This window comes from Neophocaena asiaeorientalis, unplaced genomic scaffold (assembly GCF_003031525.2).
Source record: "Neophocaena asiaeorientalis asiaeorientalis breed wild unplaced genomic scaffold, Neophocaena_asiaeorientalis_V1.1 scaffold558, whole genome shotgun sequence".
Taxonomy (NCBI): Eukaryota; Metazoa; Chordata; class Mammalia; order Artiodactyla; family Phocoenidae; genus Neophocaena; species Neophocaena asiaeorientalis.
Genome location: NW_020172780.1, coordinates 1,160,724 through 1,182,851, shown reverse-complemented (window position 1 = coordinate 1,182,851; position 22,128 = coordinate 1,160,724). Strand labels below are relative to the sequence as shown.

At 52.4% G+C, this 22,128-nt stretch overlaps 1 protein-coding gene across 1 annotated transcript in view; it reads left to right on the top strand.

Annotated features, from left to right (window-relative positions):
* WNK2 (WNK lysine deficient protein kinase 2) overlaps positions 1–22,128 on the top strand; it is a 151,721-nt gene that overhangs the window by 48,738 nt on the left and 80,855 nt on the right. Inside the window, exons 7-14 of the mRNA XM_024741334.1 lie at positions 1,477–1,696; positions 9,197–9,479; positions 12,812–13,014; positions 15,580–15,681; positions 16,088–16,312; positions 17,795–18,349; positions 20,843–21,136; positions 21,690–21,739. Coding sequence (XP_024597102.1) covers positions 1,477–1,696; positions 9,197–9,479; positions 12,812–13,014; positions 15,580–15,681; positions 16,088–16,312; positions 17,795–18,349; positions 20,843–21,136; positions 21,690–21,739 — 1,932 coding nt within the window. The remainder of the gene's footprint in view (positions 1–1,476; positions 1,697–9,196; positions 9,480–12,811; positions 13,015–15,579; positions 15,682–16,087; positions 16,313–17,794; positions 18,350–20,842; positions 21,137–21,689; positions 21,740–22,128) is intronic.

The following is a 22,128-nucleotide window of genomic DNA, read 5'->3' as shown; positions in this document are numbered from 1 at the left end:
CTCCTCCCTCTTTCCCTTTTTCCCTCCCTACCCCCTTCCTCCCTCTTCTCTCCTCCCCAATCCTTCCTTCCTCCTTCTTCTCTCCTCCCCAATCCTTCCTTCCTCCCTCTCTCTTTCTCCTTCCTTTCTTCCCTCCCTCCTCTCTCTCTTCCCCACTCCATCCTATCTTCCTTCCTTCCTTCCCTCCCTCCTTCCCCATCCCTCCATCCCTCCCTTTTCTTTCCTTCCTTCTTCTCTTCTGGCCCTTCTTTCCCTATCCCCTCCTTTCTCCCATCTCCCTCCCTCCTCCCTCTCTCTTCCTTCTCCCTCCTGCCCTTCTTCTCCTGCCCATTCACCACCTCCCCATTCCTCCTCCTCTCCCCACATACCTCTTCCTCACTTCCTCATGTGCCCTGCCTGCCCCTGCACACCCAGCTCATGCCCTCTCCCCCATTTCTGTGCCTAGCATTGATCACTGTCCTTTTCTGTCATCTCTCATGTTGGGGCCCTGTCCTGATCCCCAGGCCTTCTCTCTTGCCCCCCCGCAGGTTATTGTGTTTTGTTTTTTAAACAAAAATACTAAACGACTGTGAAAAGTATATCACATCAGAAAAGTACAGAGACCACCTCCCAAACCAGGACAGACAGAGCCCCCAGGGCTGTGACCTCTGCACCCCCAGGGGCCCTAACTCCTGACCTTCCCCAGGGTCCCCACAGGCATTTGTCACCCTCCCTGAGGGTTGCTCACCCTACTCTCCCCCGTTCATTCATGGTGGCTGTCTGGGCGGCATGTGGGATGTGTTGTCTTCAGCAGCAATCAGGGATGAGCCACTGGAACTCGAAGGCCACGGTGACCACAGACAGGATGCTGGGAGGAAGCCGGTCCCAGGACAAAACAGGGATCTGTTTGTGCCAGAGACGGGAACTAGACGAGCATTTAGGGATGTGGATTTGGGCGGCAGAGTGGTTAGCATGGCAACACCCACCCCCCATTACCGTGCTGAGGAGCCTCTGAAAATGTCCCTGCTTCCTTGAGGCCAGGGTCCCTCAGGTGGTGAGCTGGGGAGGTGGGGGCCTCCCTCTTCTGGGTCCAGTTCAGTTTTACCTGGAGCCAGGTATCCTGTGACAACTGAGAGCTCCCTAGCACCTCAGCAGGCTTTGACTACACAGTGCAGAGCCTGATTTAAACATTCTTTTCCGAATTACCCAAGTCTCTTAAAAGTGGGGATGTTTAATTTTTATAATGAGAGAAAAAAAGAAGGCTTACGTATTATGCAGTTAGATGTCTTCAGTAGTAGGTTTTTTCTCTTCCCCTGGGAGTTAAGGAATGGAGATGTACTGTTTTGTGCTGCCCGCGAGGGCAGAGACTGCCCAGTGGGTAGTACAGTCAGAGGACTTTCTAGAGGGAACTGGGCTGGTCGTGGCCCCTGCACCCCATGTCCAGGACCCCCTCAGCAAGTGTGCCTTTGTCCTGCCTGACAGCCATCCCCTCCCCAGGTACGAGATCAAGGACCTTCTCAGCCACGCCTTCTTCGCGGAGGACACAGGTGTGAGGGTGGAGCTGGCCGAGGAGGACCATGGCAGGAAGTCCACCATCGCCCTGCGGCTCTGGGTTGAGGACCCCAAGAAACTGAAGGGCAAGCCCAAGGACAATGGGGCCATAGAATTCACCTTTGACCTGGAGAGGGAGACACCGGATGACGTGGCGCAGGAAATGGTAATGTGTGCTTGTTCCTTGGCAAATCTGGGTGCGTTCCTTGAAAGCGTGTGGTTTCCAAAGATTAGAATGAAGTCAGAAAGGGAGTGTGGTCCTGCAGTGGGTGGGCAGTTCTGGGAACAAGGATCCCTGTTGGTCGAGTGCAGCTGTGAAGGACATAGGTCTGAATCACCCTGCTGCACAGATGTAGGACATCACCTTGGAAATGGTGCAGTGAAAGGATATCTTGGACTGGTCGGAGAGATCCCTGGGGACTTTAGCATATCAGGAAGAGCCCTGTTTTGACCAGATTCTTGCTAACTTTGTGCAGGTGTAGGCCTTTGGGTTTGATCTTTATTTCACTTTGTTTCTGTGGAGCATTGTGGTCTGGAGGGCCTGGTGAGAGCAGGAGAATAGAGATGTTTTGTATCACAGAGGGAAAGAAGTATCCGTGAGAAATAAGACACTGATTTTGACTGGAAAATCTGAGCAAGAGTAAAAATATGCATGCTTGTTGCAGGAGAGTAAGTGCTTGGCTGTGCCTGTCATAACCACAGAAATGCATGCCCTTTTTTTCTCTTTTTTAAAATAAATGTGTCACTGAAAATAGCACATCTATCAAAAATGTAGTAAGTCACAAGGGTATGGCTGATGGAGTCTTTACAAGTGGATTCCCTGGACCCCAGTAGGTTTTTTAAAAAATTAATACAATAAAATATATTTTTATAAATTGAGGTATGGTTGATTTACAATGTTCAGGTATACAGCAAAGTGATTCAGTTGTTTATATGTGTATATACATGTATACGTGTGTGTGTGTGTGTGTGTTCTTTTTTAGGTTCTTTTCTAATATAGGTTATTACAGTATATTGAATATAGTTCCCTGTGCTATACAGTAGGTCCTATTGTTTATCTATTTTATATATAGCAGTGTGTATCTGTTATTCCCAAACTCCTAATTTATCCTCCTCCCAACTCTTTCCTCTTTGGTAACCGTAAGTTTGTTTTCTATGTCTGTGAGTCTATTTTTGTTTTGTGAATAGTTCGTTTGTATCATTTTTTAAGATCTCACATATAAGTGATATTGTATGATATTTTCCTTTCTCTGACTTTACTTCACTTAGTATGATAATCTCTAGGTCCAACCAGGTTGCTGCAAATGACATCATTTCATTCTTTTTTATGGCTAATATTCCTTTATTTTATTTAAGTAATATTCCTTTATGTATATACAGTACCACATCGTTTTTATCCATTCAATTGTCAGTGGACATTTAGGTTGTTTCCATGCCTTGGCTGTTGTAAATAGTGCTGCTATGAACATTAGGGTGCATGTATTTTTTTTTTTTGAAATAGAGCTTTTGTCTTTTCTGGGTAATGCCTAGAAGTGGGATTGCTGGATCATATGGTAACTCTGTTTTTTAAGGAACCTCTATACTGTTCTCCACAGTGGCTGCACCAATTTACATTCCCCCCAACAGTGTAGGAGGGTTCCCTTTTCTCCACACCCTTGCCAACATTTATTATTTGTAGACTTTTTGATGATTGCCATTCTGACAAGTGTGAGGTCATACCTCATTGTAGTTTTGATTTGCATTTCTCAAATAATTAGTCATGTTGGACATCTTTTCATGTACCTGTTGGCCATCTGTATGTCTTCTTTGGAGAAATGTCTGCTTAGGTCTTCTGCCCATTTTTTTGATTGGGTTGTTTGTTTTTTTTTGGTATTGAGCTATATGAGCTGTTTGTATATTTGGGAAGTTAATCCCTTTTTGGTTGCATCATTTGCAAATATTTTCTCCCATTCTGTAGGTTGTCTTGTTGTTTTGTTTATAGTTTCCGTCACTCTGTGCAGAAGCTTTTAAGTTTAGTTAGGTTCCATTTGTTTATTTTTGCTTTTATTTCCATTACTCTAGGAGACCAATTCAAAAAAATATTGCCGCGAGTGTTCTGCCTATGTTTTCCTCTAGGAGTTTGATAATATCTAGTCTTGCATTGAGGTCTTTAATCCATTTTGAGTTTATTTTTGTATATGATGTTAGAGAATGTTCTAATTTCATTCTTTTACATGTAGCTGTCCAGTTTTCCCAGCACCAATTATTGAAGAAACTGTCTTTTCTCAAATGTATATACTTGCCTCCTTTGTGGTAGATTAATTGACCATAAGTGTATGGGTCTATTTCTGGGCTTTCTTTCCAGTTCCATTGATCTATGTGTCTGTTTTTGTGCCAGTACCGTACTGTTTTGATTACTGTGGCTTTGTAGTATAGTCTGAAGTCAGGGAACATGATTCGTCCTGCTCTGTTCTCCTTTCTCAAGATTATTTTGGCTATTCGGGGTCTTTCGTGGTTACATAAAAAATTTTAAATTATGTTGTTCTAGTTCTGTGAAAAATGCCACTGGTAGTTTGATAGGGAAAGACCCCAGCATGGCCCTGGAAGGTGGGCTACAAGAAGTGGAGGGGAGGTTGCCTGCACAGGCTCCTGTGGGGAGCGTATCTGTGGGGCCAGGCTGTGCTGACCACTGCTCAGTGAGGCTCTGCTCAGATAAGGAAATTGAGGCTGGCCATGCCATGTAAGGTGTGGGAGCCACGGACCAAGGGGAATTCAGGGGACTGGGCATGTGTCAGGTGAGGGGTCCATGGAACTTGGTTTAGGTGGTTGCAGCAAGTTAGGGCAAGGACAGGAGTGGGAGATGCACGGCCAGTCAGGACCCTGCCTTCCACTGAACAGCAGCCTGTGCCCCTGATGGCATGTGTGGTAGGTGTGACGCCCTGCTAATGAAACGGAGCCCGTGTCAGGACTCCTTCTCAGCTGCTGGTCACATTCCTGGGCCTAGAAACAGACACCTCTGCTGTAATCGGATTTAACAGTATCATTTAGCTCTGTGCTTCTGGGAGGATCTTTCTATGACCTTGCATAGTGCGCACTGTTGAATTGCTACATATTTGTTGAGAGTTGCATTAAGATGATTACCAGTTCATCTATTTTAGTATAGTAGTTTGTATCTGTTAATCCTATCGTCCTAATTTGTCCCTCCCCCTCCCTTTCCCCTTTGGTAACCTATGTCTGTGAGTCTATTTCTGTTTTGTATATAGATTCATTTGTATTATTTTTTTAGACTCCACATTAAAAAAATTAAAAAAGAAAAAAAAAGAGAATTACCAGCCCATCAGTCCTATAATTCAGGATCTCTGTTTTTCCATACTGCGACACTGTGGTCTCTCCATGCTTTCTGCTGAAGTTTAAAGCAAAAACATAAGTAACGATCAAGGTGATGTGCAGGCTGGTATCCTGTGAGCTGAGGTTCAGGAAGGTGGGTTGCATATGGAAAGTGTCCTGGAGGGACCGCGGGGACTGGGGGTACCTGGCTAGCAGCTCCAGGTGTCCCGGGGGCAGGAGGAGCAGAGGGAGGCCTCGGGGGGGTTGGCTAGGCTTGCATGGAGATGAGGTGGGTCCCTGGACAGCCTTGAGGGGGTGTGTCTGTCGAGGTGCAGGCACCTCAGGAAGCACAGGTGGAGAGCAGTGTTCTCGTTCCACCATGAGCATTGCATAGTGTTGGCATGAGAATGACAGGGCACACAGTTTCCACATGGTGACCTGTCCTGGAGGCATCTGGGACCCAGACAGCCGGTGCCATCTGCGTCTCAGCTGGACCAGGTACCTCCTTCAGCTCCAGCTCTGTTCTTGGTTCTGTTCCAGACACTCTTCAGTTATAAGACAGTGGTGCCCAAACGTGGCCTGGGCCCCTTCCCAGGACCTGCCCACCCTCCTGAGAGGACTCATCCCTTCTCTGCCTCAACATAGAAAATACCTTGGCCCCTGGCCGCAGCACAGATGCTGCCCAGCCCCCAGGTCCTTGCGTACATGCCTGTGCCTGTAGCCACGGCCTGGTCCTCACCAAGTCCCTGGCACCTGACTGGACTCACGGGTGGGAGGTGTCTCCAAGAGCTCACAGTGCAAGCCCTGGGCCTGGCGCCTCCCCCTTCCCTCTCCTCTGTCTCCTTTAAAAGCGCCTTCTTATGGGGAACATCCTCTGTGCTGTATGGCATCCTTGCAGAAGAAGGTACATCACTGTGTTCAGTCAAGGAATAATAGAAAAACAACACATACCCGACACTCTGCTTAAGAAACAGAATGAGCCCAGAGCCCTGGAGTGCCTGTGATGAAAGTGGCCACATTCACACAGCGGGGTCTTCCACCTGTGTGAGTGCCCCGGTTGTTACTGCTGCTCCTGAACCCTGGCGAGACATGGCTCCTGGCTGGTCCTTGCAGGTTCAGTGCTGGTCCTGCAGCCGTTGGCCAGGGTCTAACTTTCCCTCTACTCCCCTCCCCTTCCCACCCATCCGTAAATACCAGAACCAACCCTGGGGTCTGGGGCTCTCCTTCTCCCTGGGGTCCTGATGGCAGCTGCCTGGGCCTCTCCTGGGCTGTCCCTGGGTCAGGTGTTAGGACTCCGAAGAAGCCCCAGCTGGGCAGAGTTTCAGAGCTCGCAGCTCCCAGGTTGCTCAGCTGGGTGTTCACTTGCTGATGGCTTTAACTCAACACACACACTTCTTCAAAACTTAAAGTAATTTAAAGAGGAGATGACTACGAATGAAACACCAGTGTTGGTTATCATAAACAGATGGTAACCTTACAAAGGAAGTGCTTTGAAAGCATAGGGGTGTCACTGCACTGCCAGTTCTAGGACTTGGCACCTGGTCTGGGCTGCCCTGTTGTTAATACCTGAGCTTATTGACTGTTGAGTGGTGAAGATGATGAGGCTGTCTTCCTGAGGCTACCTGGGGGTGGGAGGCAGGCCCATGGGATAGCTTTCTCTTCTCCCTCTACAATCTCCCCCCAGCAGGGGGCGTGGGGAGGGTACCGGTCGTGGGTGGGGGATGCATTGGGGAGGCCTGTGTGAATGTGGATCAGAGCAAAGATGCCCCCAGGGCTCAGAGAAGGGTGGGCTCTTTGGGGACCTGGGCTGGCTCTGATCTGGAAGTGACCCCTCGTGTAGACCCCCAGGGTGGGAGGGGAGGGAACTTGTAGCCTAGCCCAGGGATTCTCGTGTTTGTGGTGCCAGCCCTTCTCCTACACAGCCTCCAGATAATAGGATGTTCCAGTGTGGCCAAATTCTCTGCTGTTTGGGAAAAAATAGAAGAAACACCTTGGAGAGGATCACTGGGGGGTGACTGTGAAAATGGAGATGGAAGGGAAAATGGGTCATGGGCAGAAAATAGAAATGGCAGGCAAGCGTGTCTGTGGGCTGCTTTCTTTCCAGCGGCCTCTGGTCAGGTCAGCCACGTGGGGGTGGCACTGAGGATGGGTGCTGAACCCTGGCTCAGCCTCTTCAGCAAGTCCTGGCCACGTGCCCAGCCCTGCTCACACCTCCCCGTCCTGGTCTGAGCCTGGCGGGGGCCTCAGGGTGGATGTCTGCAGGATTTCAGCACAGTTCATTCTGTCAAATGGAGTTGTCTTCTGAAATGAGTCTTTTGAAATAATCACAAACTTATAGAAAAGTTGCAAGTGTGGAACAGAACTGTTCAAGGTGACTTCTTTTGGCCAGACCCGTGCCTGTTTCCCACAGACAGGGACTTTCCTAACAGCCACCTCTGCTGTCAGAACTGGGAGAGCAACCCAGCCCCATCCAGGGTCCGAGTTGTCCAGTGATGCCTTCATGGCAAGAGCGCAGATCAGGGTCGCTCACCACGGTCAGCCCACTGAGGACACTCCCTGAGATCACGTGGTTGAGGGTTTCTGCCAGGGGTGTCCATGTGCAGTTATAATTAATAACTATTTTGTGGGGAGGTACCTTGAAACTACGTAAATATTCCATTTTCACCAGGCTTGCCGTTTGTTTATATCTGTGTGCACTCACAGTTTCTCTTTTATTCAGTAGGTTGTATGCTCCATTGGTGAGTTACCTATCGCTGCCAACAAATTACCCCAAACACAGGCCTGTACACACTTATGGTCTTGCGCAGTCTCCGAGGTCAGGTATCCGGGAGTAGCTTAGCAGGTGCTTCTGGCTCAGGGCTCCTCATGAGGTGTAGCCAGTGTGTCTGCCAGGGCCGAGGGTTTGTGTCTGCTTGCTCACCTGACTGGTGGCGGGACACTCAGTTCCCAGCCAGGTGGGACATTCATAGGGCAGCTCATGACATGGCTTCATGGGAGCAGGTGATCCACAGGAGGGAGAGAGACAGAGACACAGAGGGAGAGACAGAGAGATAGAGACAGAGACAGAGGGAGACACACAGAGAGACAGAGGCTGAGAGATAGATTGAGAGACAGAGAGACAGAGACTGCCTGTATGTGGGCCCCCTTTGTGTACCCTCACGCTGGCAGCAAACCCATCACTTCTGCCACCACAGATCACTTTCGTTTCTCCTGTGTGCATTTGTAGACACGTCCTTCAAACCATCATACATCACTGTTTATTTTGGTGCTCAGAATGCCCCAGATTCAACCAGTGGGAGGCCCTGGGTGCTAGCTTCCATGTTGTCCTGCATGTCTGTCATTTTCTGAGCATGTCCTTGATTTCAGGCACAGTGAGATGTCCAGCTCCCCTCGCCCTTTCCCTGCAAGCCTGAACCCACTCTCACAGCGGCCAAGCTCCGGTCGTTGGCCTGGGCCCACTCAGTTCAGAAGCACATGCTACACCATAAACGTACACACTCACGTCTACATCTGGCATATTTGTGTGTGTTGTACTTTGAAAACCATGAGTTCACATGATTCCAGCGCCACAAGGTTTGTTCTCTGGTTTTCTCCTGTTTCACGTGGGGAATCCCACAGTGACGGTGAGGAGCCTGGCTTCCGCTGTTTTGTGGTTTTGCCGTAAATATTCTCAGAGAGCACTCTGATGTTTCCTGGAGATCCTTGATTCATTTACACATGCTCTCAAATGCTCTCAAATGCTCTCAAATGCTCCGTTGGGAAAAGTGGGTTCAGAATTTTGCTAGGCATGGGTACACACCTTTCTGGTCTCTTGTTACTAAACGTGCCTCCTTCCCCCAGCCTCTGTGACTTCTCAGAGGATGTCCAGGACAGCACTGAGGACTGGTTGAGGCTACTTGTCCCTGTCCCTGAGCACACAGATGCAGCCAGGACCACTTTCCCGCCCTCGGCCAGCCTGAGCAAGGGGCTCCGTGAAAGCCCTGGGGCCCAGCCAGTGAGGGGCTACTCTGAGTTTTGGCCCTGCCAGAGGCAGATTAGGATCTTCCCTGCCCCCTCACACATCCAGCCCATGGTTACGAGCATCTGCTGTGTTGTCGCCGCCAGGAGCCGGGTCAGTGTAGGTTTAGATGGTCACTCTCCCTGTGGATATACAGTCGATGGCGGGAGGATATTTACTTATGGGATGACGAGAGTGTCCACGAGAGGAGCGGGCTTGGTGGTGGGGGTGAGGGACCCGAGGAGGGGACTTTGGGCAGAGACCCCACGAGCAGGAGGCGGCAGTGCATACGGCAGGGTTGCCTGGTAGTGGGGCATGTGGGTGGGGCCGATCCCAGTAGTGACACGGTGATTTCCTTTGCAGATTGAGTCGGGATTTTTCCATGAGAGCGATGTGAAGATCGTGGCCAAGTCCATCCGTGACCGCGTGGCATTGATCCAGTGGCGGCGGAAGAGGATCTGGCCAGCGCTGCAGCCCCAGGAGCAGCGGGACCCCGGCAGCCCTGACAAGGCCAGGGGCCCACCCACACCCCTGCAGGTCCAGGTGACCTACCACTCTCAGGCTGGGCCGCCAGAGCTGGAGGAGCCCGAGGCCGACCAGCACCTCCTCACCCCGGCGCTGCCGGCCAGTGCCACCTCCCTGGCCTGTGAGTGCTGCCCTCCCCAGGGCCCCCCTGCCCTGCCGCCCTCCCCTTAGCCCACCCCGTGGGTATGAATGATTGGTGTGGGCAAACATTCTTCCAGGGAGGGCACTGGAAGCATCCCCACGTTGCAAAGAGATCTGTTCCCAGAGGGGTTTAAGTCTCCCTGAAGTCCAGCTTCTCAGGACAGGTGGGGGACAAATATCCAGGGAGACCCAGAACCTCCTGTGCCCCCCGAGCCAGCAGGGATAGAGCTTGTTTAAGTTCAGCTACTTATCCCGTCTGGAATATATCAGTCCCAGCCTCACAGGGGACCTGAGGGCTGGACCTCAGGCCTGGAGTCACTGACCAGTGGAGGCGTCTGTGCCACATGCTGTGGTCCTGGGGCTGCCAGTGGCTGCAGCCTCTAGTCATGCCATGGTCTTGGTTGTGACTTTTGCTGCTCGGACTGTCCGTCCCCAAGGTTATCTCCCTTCTGGTACTGAACCTTTGAGACCTTTAGTGTGTTTCCCAGAGAGTGTCACTGATGGATTGGTGGGAGTCACTTTGTAGCTGGCTTCATCTCAGACCACTGGAATGAAGAATCCTGTGTCTTCTCCATGTCTAAGTGGAAGTCCTCAGTATCCTAAAAATTTAGCCGTGAGCTGAGGATGGGGGATGTAGCCTTTTCTGTCTGTTCCGTGAATAAGCATGGAGAGCTGAGCCACCTGCCCAAGCCACTATTTCAGGTTGTTTGTGTGGAAAGACCAAAATAGTCTGTGTAATCTATTTAATAGTTACATCCTTTCTTTATCAGTAAAATAGCTAAACATTCTTCAGAGCAGGCTGTTTGAATTCAAACCATCGGCTGGCTGGCCATCACTTTGAGATAGGTTGCCTACTGTTTACTTCTCTCCTACCTGCTCAAGTTTGCTTTGGAGAACAGAATCGCTACATCATCACTCCATTTTCTGATAAACCAAAAAATTAGTTCAAGAGCATAAAGTTTTTGCAGGAAAAGGCTTTCCACGCCTGACATACCACTACACACTCTGAAAACATAACTTTTAGTTGAAAAATTTCTAGGACAGGAATTAAGAAATCTCCTTTTGTTGAACTTTGAACAGATACAGTCTGTGACCTAGAAAATGCTCTGCTGTGGTAAGATGTTGTGACACAGGCTCGACCCGTTGCATAGATGTGAATCAACAGATGAGTTTAGGGTGGGCGTTCCGTCTGCAGACAGATCCCCTCCCTGACTGACTAAGAATGGGTGTGCTTCACGTAGCGGCCATACTTCTCAAAAAGTTTTACCTATTTACCATAATTTCTCTAAAGTAGACTACATTTAGTCACATTTTATAAAATTCAGAAAATCCAAGAGGGTATACAGCAGAAGCCAGTTAATTGTCCTCCCTGGAGGTCACTGATGTTTTAAGTCTTTTAACTTTAACTTCCAGAGATGATAACTTCCAGACGTAACCTATACCTGCAGCCTACCACACGCACGCTCAACACGCATATGTATACATACATACACGTGTGCACATAGAATATACCCACACAGGTGCATGTGCACAGGCGCGTGGGCACACGTGGGCACCCCTGTGTCTCCCTCTGATCTGTAGCCCACAGCACCCTGCACGTGCTCTTCTGCACCTTGCAGTGGGTCAGAACAGAAAGCCATCCCTCTGGCCGCAGTGCCTGGGGCTGGCTGGACCACACTGTGCTTCATAAAGATGAACTAATGTAGACGCAGGCAGCACACACATCACTGGAGGGGACCTGGTCTTAGATAGCAAGATGGGCGCACACACACTTTCATATATTGGAAGGTGCAGCAAATATCATATGTTTCGACTCCCCACTCTGTTTTCTCTTAGCTGCCCATCAGCTAACCAGATCAGGCTCAAGCCTGGGCCAGCATCTGTGACCGTGAGAACACAATTTGTCAATAGGTTAAAAGGGATGTTTAAAAATAATTTTTATTATACAAATAAACACATTCACTTTAGAAATTTAAAATGTCACATACATGGTTAGAGTCACTCTACTTGAAACTGGTCTGTACACTCTCTCTCATGCACTCACCTCTCTGTCTCTGTCTCATGTGCCCACACTCTGTCTCTCACTTGCACATGCTCTCTGTCTCTGTGTCTAAGTAGCAATGACTACCAGCCACCTCATCAAAACTCAGAGCCACTTGTTAAATTGGTTTTGCACAATCAAACCTCACCATTCTTAAGTCTTCCTGGGTCAAAATAAGTTCTGATCAGCTCTTGGGAAAAATTATTTTGTTGCAAAGCCAACAAGAGTGCCCTCTTTTAGTGTATTTGTTTAAATTACAAATGGACACGAGGCCAACACTAAAAGGTGCCCCATAGAAATAGCTTGGTGTTCATAGGTGACAAATCCTAACGTTTATGTAGCTTTTGGAATCTGGAGGCAGTAAAACAAAAGTGCCACTTCAAATAGGTTTTTGCTTTTCACTCTTGCCTGGCATGACCATGCAGGTGCCCTGTCTTCCCAGGTGTCTTCCCAGGCTTGGTGAGACCAGCCTGTGGGCCGTGGCAGTCTTGTCTGTGCCCCCATGTGCAGGCAGCTCCTTCCACCCAGGCTGGGTTTGATGGCCAATCTGGGCTGATCTTGGGTGAGGCTGGCCTCTTGGGGGGCTGCCTTGGGCCGTGGAATCTCTGGGTCCCCGTTTTATGGCCTCTCTGTGGGGCAGGCACCTCGTCCGCCCCATTTTCCAACCACGTTACACCTGGGCCTGTGAAGCGAGGGGCTAGATTTGGACCCAGGTCTTCCTACTTCAGGCTCTTTGCTGTGGTGAGTGGAGGTGGTCAGGGTCCTGAGACCTCCCTCCCCCGCTATAAAACTCAGGTGGTAGTTCTTTCCTCCGCATGACCATAGCTTTTCCTAACTTGGACGTTCCATCTGGTGCCTTTGAAGAGCTGAAAGTGCTCACTTTCAAGGCCAGGGCAGGTGCCAGATGAGGTCCCTATCTGTAAGCTGGTGGAAGTTGTCCTGCCTACTGAGGGTGGTGCAAGGTACCCACCTGGGATCCATGGTGGCCCATGGTGAGCACCAACAGATGTCAGGCAGTGTGTGGGCAGGCTGCCAGGGCCATTGCTGGGTGGTACAGTTACAGCCCCCTGTACCGTTCTTTAGTTGATTTTTTTTAATGACACACATTTATTATGTATGTGATCTGGAAATGTAACCAAGTCTTTGTTTTACAGAAGAAAACACAAGGACAAGCTAGCCCATGTTTGCGTTCCCTGAGACTTGCTGGAGTGCTGTGGGGGTGATGTTTGGGGGTGCCCGCTTTGAGCTGTGCTTTTGTCCTCCTTCCCCAGCGGACAGCACGTTTGACAGTGGCCAGGGCTCCACGGTGTATTCGGACTCGCAGAGCAGCCAGCAGAGCGTTGTGCTGGGCTCGCTGGCGGATGGAGTGCAGCCCCCCGCCCAGTGTGTGTGCAGCCCCCCTGTGAGCGTGAGTGACGGGCCTGTCCTGCCACATAGCCTGCCCTCACTGGGGGCCTACCAGCAGCCTGCCGTGGTGAGTCAGCCCACCCCTTCTGGCCAGAGTTCCTGTCCACATGGACTAGAGTCTGTGATGGTCCATCTAGTCGGTGCTGGCCTGTTGTCAGTTCCCAGCCATGCAAAAGCAGGCCCGTGGGAGGTCCATCCTTGCCAGTAACTGCAGGGCTGCAGGCTGGAGCAGCCTATGGTGTACCCTGGAAGACCTGCCAGATGAGAAAATACTGGAAACAGAGCCCAGTGACACCCAGTGCTTGCAAAGCTGTGATAAACCTGGCAAGGTCCCGCCCTGTGACTGACGCTGGGCCTGAAAAGTTACTTCTGACTGTTGCAAAGGTGACAGAAAAGCATCATTTATAGTAATGAAACCTTTGATTTTGTCTCAGTGTCTAGCTTCACTGAGGGACTGTTAAGTATCTCCTGGCATTTCTCCACCACATATTATGCAGCCATTAAAAGTTAGAGGTATGGAAACGACCAAATCACAGGAAGCATTTTCAGTGATGTTTGAGAAGTAGGATTGAAAGGGCCTCATGCTTCTTTATGCCTGTGGAATAATTTGTTAGATGAGGTGGAAATTGTTAGATGAGGGAGTCACATTTAGCATTTGCTTTTTTATTTTGATTTTTTTTAATGTTAAAGAAAGCAAAACAATTGCTTGCTTCCCAGTCCCAAATGGTCAGTCCCAGGGAAGTTGCCCTTGAGCCAGGCTGTGGAGAGGGGTCCAGGGAGAGATTTAGATGCCCCTCAGGCCCAGAAGTGGTCAGGGCCAGTGCCCCTGCCCGAAGAGCGTCTCCTGCCTTGCGTTACAGTGGCTCCCAACATCCTCTCACATGTGCTCTCACTCCACGCTCTCACGTGTGCTTTCAGTCACGCACTCTCACACCGTGGCTGCCTTTTGGGGCTGCTGAGTGCTGGGCCCCAGCCTTCCTGGCCACTGTCTCTCTTCCCTCCCCTCCTGACTGCTCAGGCTCAGAAGGTCCCTTTGGAAAAGCAATTGAAGCATTCGCCTCTGCTGACTGGAACCCAGTATTCATTTGCAGTTTGACTCGTTTCACAAAATTAAGTGAAATATGATTTTAGAGCAGGAAGAGTTCATTTATGAGAAGGCCACCTGCTTCTCAGAGCAGTGGTTCTCAGCTTTAGGTCACCCATGCTAGGGCTGAGCCAGAACCTTCCACCGGCCCTCATCCCCTCTAGGGCAGGGTCATACTTTTCCCTGGCCCCACAGTGTGCTCTCCACCCAGGTCCCTGCAGCATTGCCCCTGTCCTAGTTTTGGCTCACAGGCCGGGATGCCCGTGCACAGGTAGGTCGAGGGCCTGGCCAGGATGCACCCAAAATTGGCTGGAGTGTTCTCTCCCATCTTTTGCCTATTTATGCAAAAACACCTTGGACAGAAGGGGTCCCCAGGGTGCACTGAGGGCTCCTGGGGAGGGTTGCCATGGTGATTTGCCCCTGGGACCCAGGGAAGAAGTGGCACAGATGGTGGAGTCAGGAGTACAAGCCGCTCCTCTGAGACCTCCAGGCTGCCTGAGCTCCTGACTCCCGCTGGGCTAGGGATTGCGGCTCTAGGAACATGTGCACAGGTGACTCATTCCGCCCTGTGGCTTCAAGTGAATGCAAAGGAGAGGTTCCATTCTACCCCATGCTGCTTTTCATAAAGCGTTTACTGCAGAAGGTGAAATGAGTGGTAATGGTTTTGGAAATCACGTGTTTCATCTAGAAAACAAGTGAGAGAACTTTCTGATGTCGGTGTGCTCTCACCTTCAGAAGTCATCTCTGTGTTTTTTTCCATAGCTCTCACCTGCTTCTCACATCCCCACTATTTTGAAGTAAATCCTAGACAGAAAGATGTTTTGCCCCAAGATATTTCAGTCTATATCTCTTCAGGATCAAGACTCTGAAAACAAAACCCAGTACCATTATTGCACCTAAAAATGAACAAGTTAGCAGCTGTTCTTAATAGCATCAAACATTCCAATACTCAGATTTCAGACTCTTTCCTAGTCCATATCTATGCTGTGCTTGGCGGTGAGGGCTCACGTCTGTGGCCTTGTTTCTTTCCTGATGGGTGAGTCATGGGAGACTCGCAGCTCTTCAGGGCACCCCTCTCTCCAGCTCTGTCCCACGTTTTATTCCCACGTTTCCATATTCTGTTTGTGAATATATCCACATGTACACATTTTATATTGTCCTATAAACAAGACACGTATGCCTTTTTATCTTTCCCTCATTTAATGTCATAACAAGTGTTTTCCAGGGTTCCACAAATCTCTTTTAATGATTTTTTCTCACAGCATGATATTCTGTGGAGCTGAAGTTCTAGGACATTCCCTGGTTGGGAGGTGTGGCTGTTCTTGGTTTAGGGACCTCCACACCTTGCTTCTGCTGCATCGTGTCCCTCGGAAAGGGTCCCTGGCAGGATGGCAGGCACGGGGAGTGAGAGATGGGTCCCTGAAGATGGTGAGTGTGTGCTTGGCAGGGCTCCTTAGGACAGCTCCTGAGTGTGGCTCTGGGTGCTTTTTGCAGCCTGGCCTGTCGGTGGCCTCCATCCCGCCCCCCGCCCACCCTCTGCTCCCACAGCAGCCTTTCCCGGAGCCAGCCATGAGCTTCGCCCCTGGGCTGCCGCCGCCCAGTGCCCCTGTGCCGACAGGCCCAGGCCAGCCCACACCCCCCGCCCACCAGGTGAGTGCTGGCTGCCCCTCTTTATGGGTACCATGGGTGCCTCGGTCTCCCCAGGCCCTGCCCATCCGTATTGGCTGGCCTGAGCCCAGTGTCTGTGAGCCTCCTGGCAGGTCCAGGCCCCCTATACGCCTTCTCTGCAGTTCCCCAGGGCCCACGGTGTAGATGGGAGTGGGGGTTGGTCTCTTGTGTCTGTGGAGTTCAGGGTTCCGCAGCACTCAGAAGGCCCCCGTTGCACACAATGGTCCTCCCAGATCTGTGTGTCCCGGGCTCCAGCCTGGGTGTTTGAACATGTGTGTGGGTATATGTATGTGTGCATGTGTGTGAGTTGATTTTTTCTGTTGTTTCTAAGTACATAGGTGTGTCTCAGGAGGGCACTGGTCTAAGAGAAGCCCCTCTCTCTTTCTAGCCTCCTCACCTGACGCAGCCGGTGGTACCCCAGCCTCCTCACCTGACGCAGCCGGTACCCCTGCCACAGGTCCTGGCCCCACAGCCTGTGGGCCCTCTCCAACCGGTGCCCCCCAACCTGCCTCCATACCTGGCTCCAGCCTCCCAGGTGGTGGCCCCTGCTCAGCTGAAGCCCCTCCAGATGCCTCCGGCGCCCCTGCAGCCACTTGCTCAAGTCCCTCCACAGGTACCCCTCTGTCCCCTGCTCTACAGCCTCACCTTCTCACCCAGTCTGGTTGGCTGTTCCTTGTCCTCAGGGCGCACGGGTCCCTCAAGAGAGAGACACTCCCTGATGACAGGGCGGCTGGGCTGCCGTGCTCTCCTGCCTTTGACTTCTGCCCCAGGTGCATCTGGGATGGGGAAAGGTTTAGTCCAGAGTCAGACCAGAGAAGCCAGGATGGGGCTGTGAGCACGTAGCTATAGTCACCGTCCTCCACGGAGCTACTCGAGGCTGTGCTGACCATGGATTCTTGGGAGTCCAGGGGACAGCCGAGCAGCTTGCCAACTACAAAGAAGAGTTGACTGTAAAAGTGACTTCCGATGCCCGTCTTCGGGGGAGCATCACGTGACCAATATCACTTGATAGCACGTGGTTGATGCTTGGGTGCTGTCACTCAGGCTAATGCTGTCAGTGGTCATGCATGTTTCCAGTGAACCTTGATCACGGGACGGCTTTCGTTTCATGGATCCCATTACAGTGTGTTGGCAGAGCTAGGATGGGAAGTGAAGCTGTGAGTGTTCCTGCGGTTTATAGGCACCACCCAGAAGGTTCTTTCATGTCAGCAGTTGCTTGTCACCAGCCTTGTCCTCATTACTCCTGCACTGGAGTCACTTTCATCATCTAGTTAACCCACCACTTTGCTCCCGGTGGTCGGGGCATTTAGTTGCTTTTCAAATACACAGAGGTCAGTTTGCATATTTTCGCTGTCTTATAATTACACAAAAGCACATATTATGCAATGCTCATGTGCCCGCAACCAGAAAAGCTTTATTTTAGAGAGAACTGTCAGAGAATCTGCTGAAATGTTTGAAGTGCTAGAGCCACGGGATGTCTCCAGGATGGAAGAGCAGACACTGAAGGTTCCAGAGCTCTGCTGTTGTGAGATGCTGCTCTCTCCCAGGATGCATGGCACAGGGGCATTCGGCCAGCAAGGAGGGGCTGGAAGATATGCTTTTCTTGAGATAACCTGTTGAAGAATTTGGTCTCAGTGTGAATTTATACAGATTGGAGGGAATCAGGCAAAGTAATTTCAGATGTTTGGGGCCAGTCCCGGTAGCTCTGGCAGTCCTGGTCTTTCTGAATGAGAACATGCCAAAGCTGTGAATCTGATGGTCACTGTTATAACCCCTGATGTCCTTGCAGTCACCTAGCAGTAGCCTCAGAGTGGCCCAGCCTGAGCCCCTTCGAGGTGGTGCTGAAGGCGGGGCTGTCTTGAAGGTCATGTCTGCACCCCACACCCTTTTGAGGCCTCCTGCCTTTCCTTCTGTTTGGTGGTATCATACACTTGGTTCTATTTAAATTGGGTTTGTTTTTGTTCCCTTCCATAGAAGCTACACAAAAGTGTGTTAGGGGCAGAAGCTGTGGGTGACGTGGATCCTCTCACCCAGTACAGATGTGCTGCAGGCACGGCCAAGTCTTGGTGGGGCTGACATGCTTGTTCTCTTTCAGATGCCTCCACTTCCTGTTGTCCCCCCCATCGCTCCACTGGCCACAGTCGACAGCCTCCCTGCAGCCCTTCCTGACCTGCCAGCCACCAGTGGGCCCGCCGTGCCTCCCCCCTCTCAGTATTTCTCTCCGGCTGTCATCTTGCCAAGCCTCCCACTCAGTGCCACCACTGCTCCCCTGCCCACGTCACCGGCCCTGCCTCTGCAGACAGTCAAGCTGCCCCACCCTGCAGGGGCACCACTGGCCGTGCCATGCCAGACCATCGTGCCAAGCGTGGCGGCCACTGCTACTGGCATCCCTCTGCTGGCTGTGGCTCCACAGGGTGTGGCTGCCCTGTCCATTCACCCCACTGTGGCCCAGCTCCCTGCCCAGCCTGTGTACCCGGCGGCCTTTCCGCAGATGGTGCCCAGCGACGTCCCGCCTTCTCCCCTCCATGCAGCGCAGAATGTGCGGGCTGCCCCTCCCCACCCGGCACCCCCCATGCTGCCACAACCCCACAAGCCAAGTGTTGCCCGCCTTGCCGAGCAGGCTGCTCCGGCCGCCGGTGCTGGGAGTCAGGTAACCCACCTGCTGGCCAGGGCCCACGCTCTAGGCACTGGGAGACCCCTTAGCACATGAGGAGTTCATGGACCTCTGCTCCTTCTCAGCACCTTGACCCCGGTAGCAGAGTGGGAATGGACAAGCAGGCAGCTCTGTCCCATGGCTGCAGCGTCTCATCCAGCATGGGGGGTGTCTGCTGCCTCCTCTCGCCTCCCAGCACGTGTTAGGAGCCTTGGGGATTGGGGTAGCTAGAAGCTCCACTCTTGGTTCCTTCCCAAGTGTCAGTAGCAGCTGCTTGTGGTGGGGGGCTCCCGGCCCCTGGCCACTGGGCATTGTGGCCCCTGCCTTCACCTGGATAGGGTTGGCAGTCTCAGTGCAGCTGTGTCAGCCGCTCCGTGGACGCTGGAGAGGCTCACGCTGCCTGTCTTGTTGCCTGTCAAAGTAAAGTAGGCGGGTAACCCCCATCTCAGCAACTGGGAACTGAGGCAGATGGTGTTCAGACGGGATCTGTTGGTTGTGGACTGGGCAGTGCTGGGTGTCCATGGGTTATTGGTTCCAAGGCAGTCATGGCAGACAAGGATGATGTCTCAGAATCAGGTGGGGACCATGGGCAGCTTGTTGGGCTGACAGTGAAGGGATACAGGGACACGTACCCTGCTGGCTGGGTGGACCTCCCCGTGGCTCCACACACCTGCGCAGCCCACGCGTGTTTCGGAGTTCCAGGGCAGTTATCCACCCTCACATGAGGAGAGGAGCTGGCATGGGGCTCTCACCTTGTGGGGGGCTCTCACCTTGGGGAGGCTCTCATCTGGGCATCCCCCCACCTGTAAGGCACCAAGTAAGGGAGCCTCTTACCTGGGCGCCCTCCCACCTGGCCCCACCCTGGCTCTAAGCCTCAACAGCTTTGTGCCTGTTGGGCGTGTCCTTTGCCGTTTGAGCTCAGGCTCCTGCCCTTTTGATTTGGTCATGAAGAGTCATCCTGGAAGTGTTAAGGGGCCAGGTGTCCCCCTAGCTCATTTTGTACTGAATCCATTCTAGAGTAAGGCACTATGTCATAAGTATGCACAGATTCTCCTGGATGTTTCTGTCCACAGGGTGTGGCTGCCCTGTCCATTCACCCCACTGTGGCCCAGCTCCCTGCCCAGCCTGTGTACCCGGCGGCCTTTCCGCCGATGGTGCGGAAGAAGGGATTTGTACTCGGAGAAGGAAGGGACGATTTTCATTGACCAGTAGGCTGGTGTTTGTTTGAAAACCAGTGTGAGGAGGTGCATCAGTCCAGTGCCTTGACTGAGCAGGCACCTCCCTGGTCTGTTACTTGGAGTAACACTGACTCGGGTCAGGGCCATTTGGGGAAAGCCAAGGGCCGAGTGGAGGCCTGGGGGTCTGTGGTGTCATTGCTGGGCCCGTGCCTTACGCCACATGCTGGCCTGGCACACTGTTGGCACTGGGTTGTTGGCTCAGCCAGTGGCTGGAGAAGGTGCTGGGTGCTTAGAGGTCACTGGCCAGGCCTGGTGGCCTCTCTGTGGTCCAGCTGGCAGAGGGTCTGGAGTTTATTGATGAGCTTGTCTGGCCGCCCAGAGACTTCCCTGTGCTGAGGGAAGAGACTCCTCTGAATGCACCAGCTGGGGTGTCTTTCCAGGAGAGAGGGCTCCTCGGCTAGGCTGTGGCTTTCGCATCTTACCCCACGTACCACGTGTCTTATTGGTCTCATACCAGCAGGCCCAGTGGCGGGTCATTCCCATTCCCAACCTCAACCCCGAACTGGAGCCCTTAGCCTGTCTTAGCCTTCCCCCATGAGAGCTTTTCAAGAGGGAACAGTAGGGGATCTGGTCCAGCTCCTGAGTCACCCCATGGAAGGCATAGGTCCACAGTCCCTCTTGCCATGGCTGGGATTGAAATGCAGGATTTGTTTGTTTGTTTGTTTTTTGCGGTACGCGGGCCTCTCACTGTTGTGGCCTCTCCCGTTGCGGAGCACAGGCTCTGGATGCGCAGGCTCAGCGGCCATGGCTCACGGGCCCAGCCGCTCCGTGGCATGTGGGATCTTCCCGCACCGGGGCACGAACCCACGTCCCCTGCATCGGCAGGCGGATTCTCAACCACTGCGCCACCAGGGAAGCCCCGGAATGTGGGTTTTGACCTGACAGGAGGCTTGGATGGAGTAGCGTGGTGGCCTGGCCCTGTAGGGTGGTGGCAACGGAGCCCAGACAGGTGCTAAGTGTATGCCATACTTACAGCTTCTCAGCCTGACTCAGCTAGGAGTTCAGAGATGAAGTGCAGTTTTAGGTTTGATTTTATACAGATGGGGACATGAGAGTGTCTGCTCTTGTTTGTTTCATTAAATCTGCATACAAACATTCCTGGATTTGTCTGTGGGGTGTGGGTGGATGGAGAGGGATGTCTGCATTTCCTGCTCACCTGCCTGGATGGTGGAAGTGCCTGCTTTGGTCCGGGAGCCTCAGGAAATGCAATGGCCCGCACCCCAATTTGCATCCCTGTCCTCTGTGCCCCCAGATCCTGCTTGGCCACCCGCCTCCATATGCCGTGGATGTCACCACCCAGGTCCCCACAGTGCCCGCGCCAGCTGCCGTTCTCTCCCCACCTCTGCCAGAAGTGCTGCCGCCTACTGCCCCTGAGCTCCTGCCTCAGCTCCCCGGCTCCCTGGCTCCCACAGTGATGGCGGCTGCTCAGAGCTTGCCTGTCCAGACCACTGCGCTCCTGCCACCTGCTAACCTGCCACTGCCCAGCGGGCCTGGGGTCACTGGTCCCTGCCCAGCTGTTCAGCTGACAGTGGAGCTGCCCCCGGAGGTGTGTGGCCCCCCACTTGGGGCTCAGCCCCCATTCCGTCACCCTGATCCCAGCACCACGGCAGCCCTCCTGTGCCATGACCTTGGGTCTCAGCCCTAGAAGTCGGGGGTGCCCTTGGGAAGGTGGAAGCATGTGCTCAGGGACACCATGGGTGCTGTTCTTATCTTCCTCTGCTGTCCCTGGATGTCACACTTTCTTTAATCACACATCCAGCTGGAGACCGTGATTTTTACACATGGATTCAGAGTGCTTTTCTTTGGAGGCGATGGGAAGGCCTGTGACAATTCTTCCTGGGCCATGTGCTCCCTCATGGGGATGATCAAAGTGGGTTAGCGTGTTTGGGAAGGGGGTGGCCCCAGCTTTTAGAAATCTGCTTGGCTCCAAGCGTTAACATAAAACCCCTCACTCCTGCCACCCTGCGTGGTTTGCTTGCTGCAGTCAGAAGGAAGCGGGTGGCGGGCTGGGCTGTGGAGGTGGGGAGACAGCAGACTGATGCGTCTGTGTCGCGGGGGAATGGATGTGACCTGTCCTCCTTTCCATGGTTTTATTTCAGGAGCAGGCCTCGCAGGACAAGCAGCCGAGCCTCCCTCAGAGCTGTGAGAGGTAATAGCACACTTTGCCCTCATGTGTCAGGGCTTCTAACAATGTTGCTCACTTCCAAGTCTGACGTGGTGGAGCTTCAGGTAGCTCCTCTGGGGTCTTTGTCAGTGCTTGTTGAAATTTGGTAGTCAGATACTCCCAGTTGTGTTCTGGGTCCTTGTGCTGGTCTGCAATGCCGAGGACCTTCTAGAAGGGAGAGGCTGCGGACAGAGAGTCAGCAGGTCTGGGGACCGTGGGGAGGCCTGGAGGGCAGAGCAGAGTCCAGCCCACATCCTGGGTCTCCCAGCACCTCAAGCACGGAGAATGTTGCATTTGGGGAGGGAACTGGTTACAGGAAGTGACCATGTGTCCCACCCTTCTGGTAATGCCAGCACCAAACTTGGTGTTCCGCA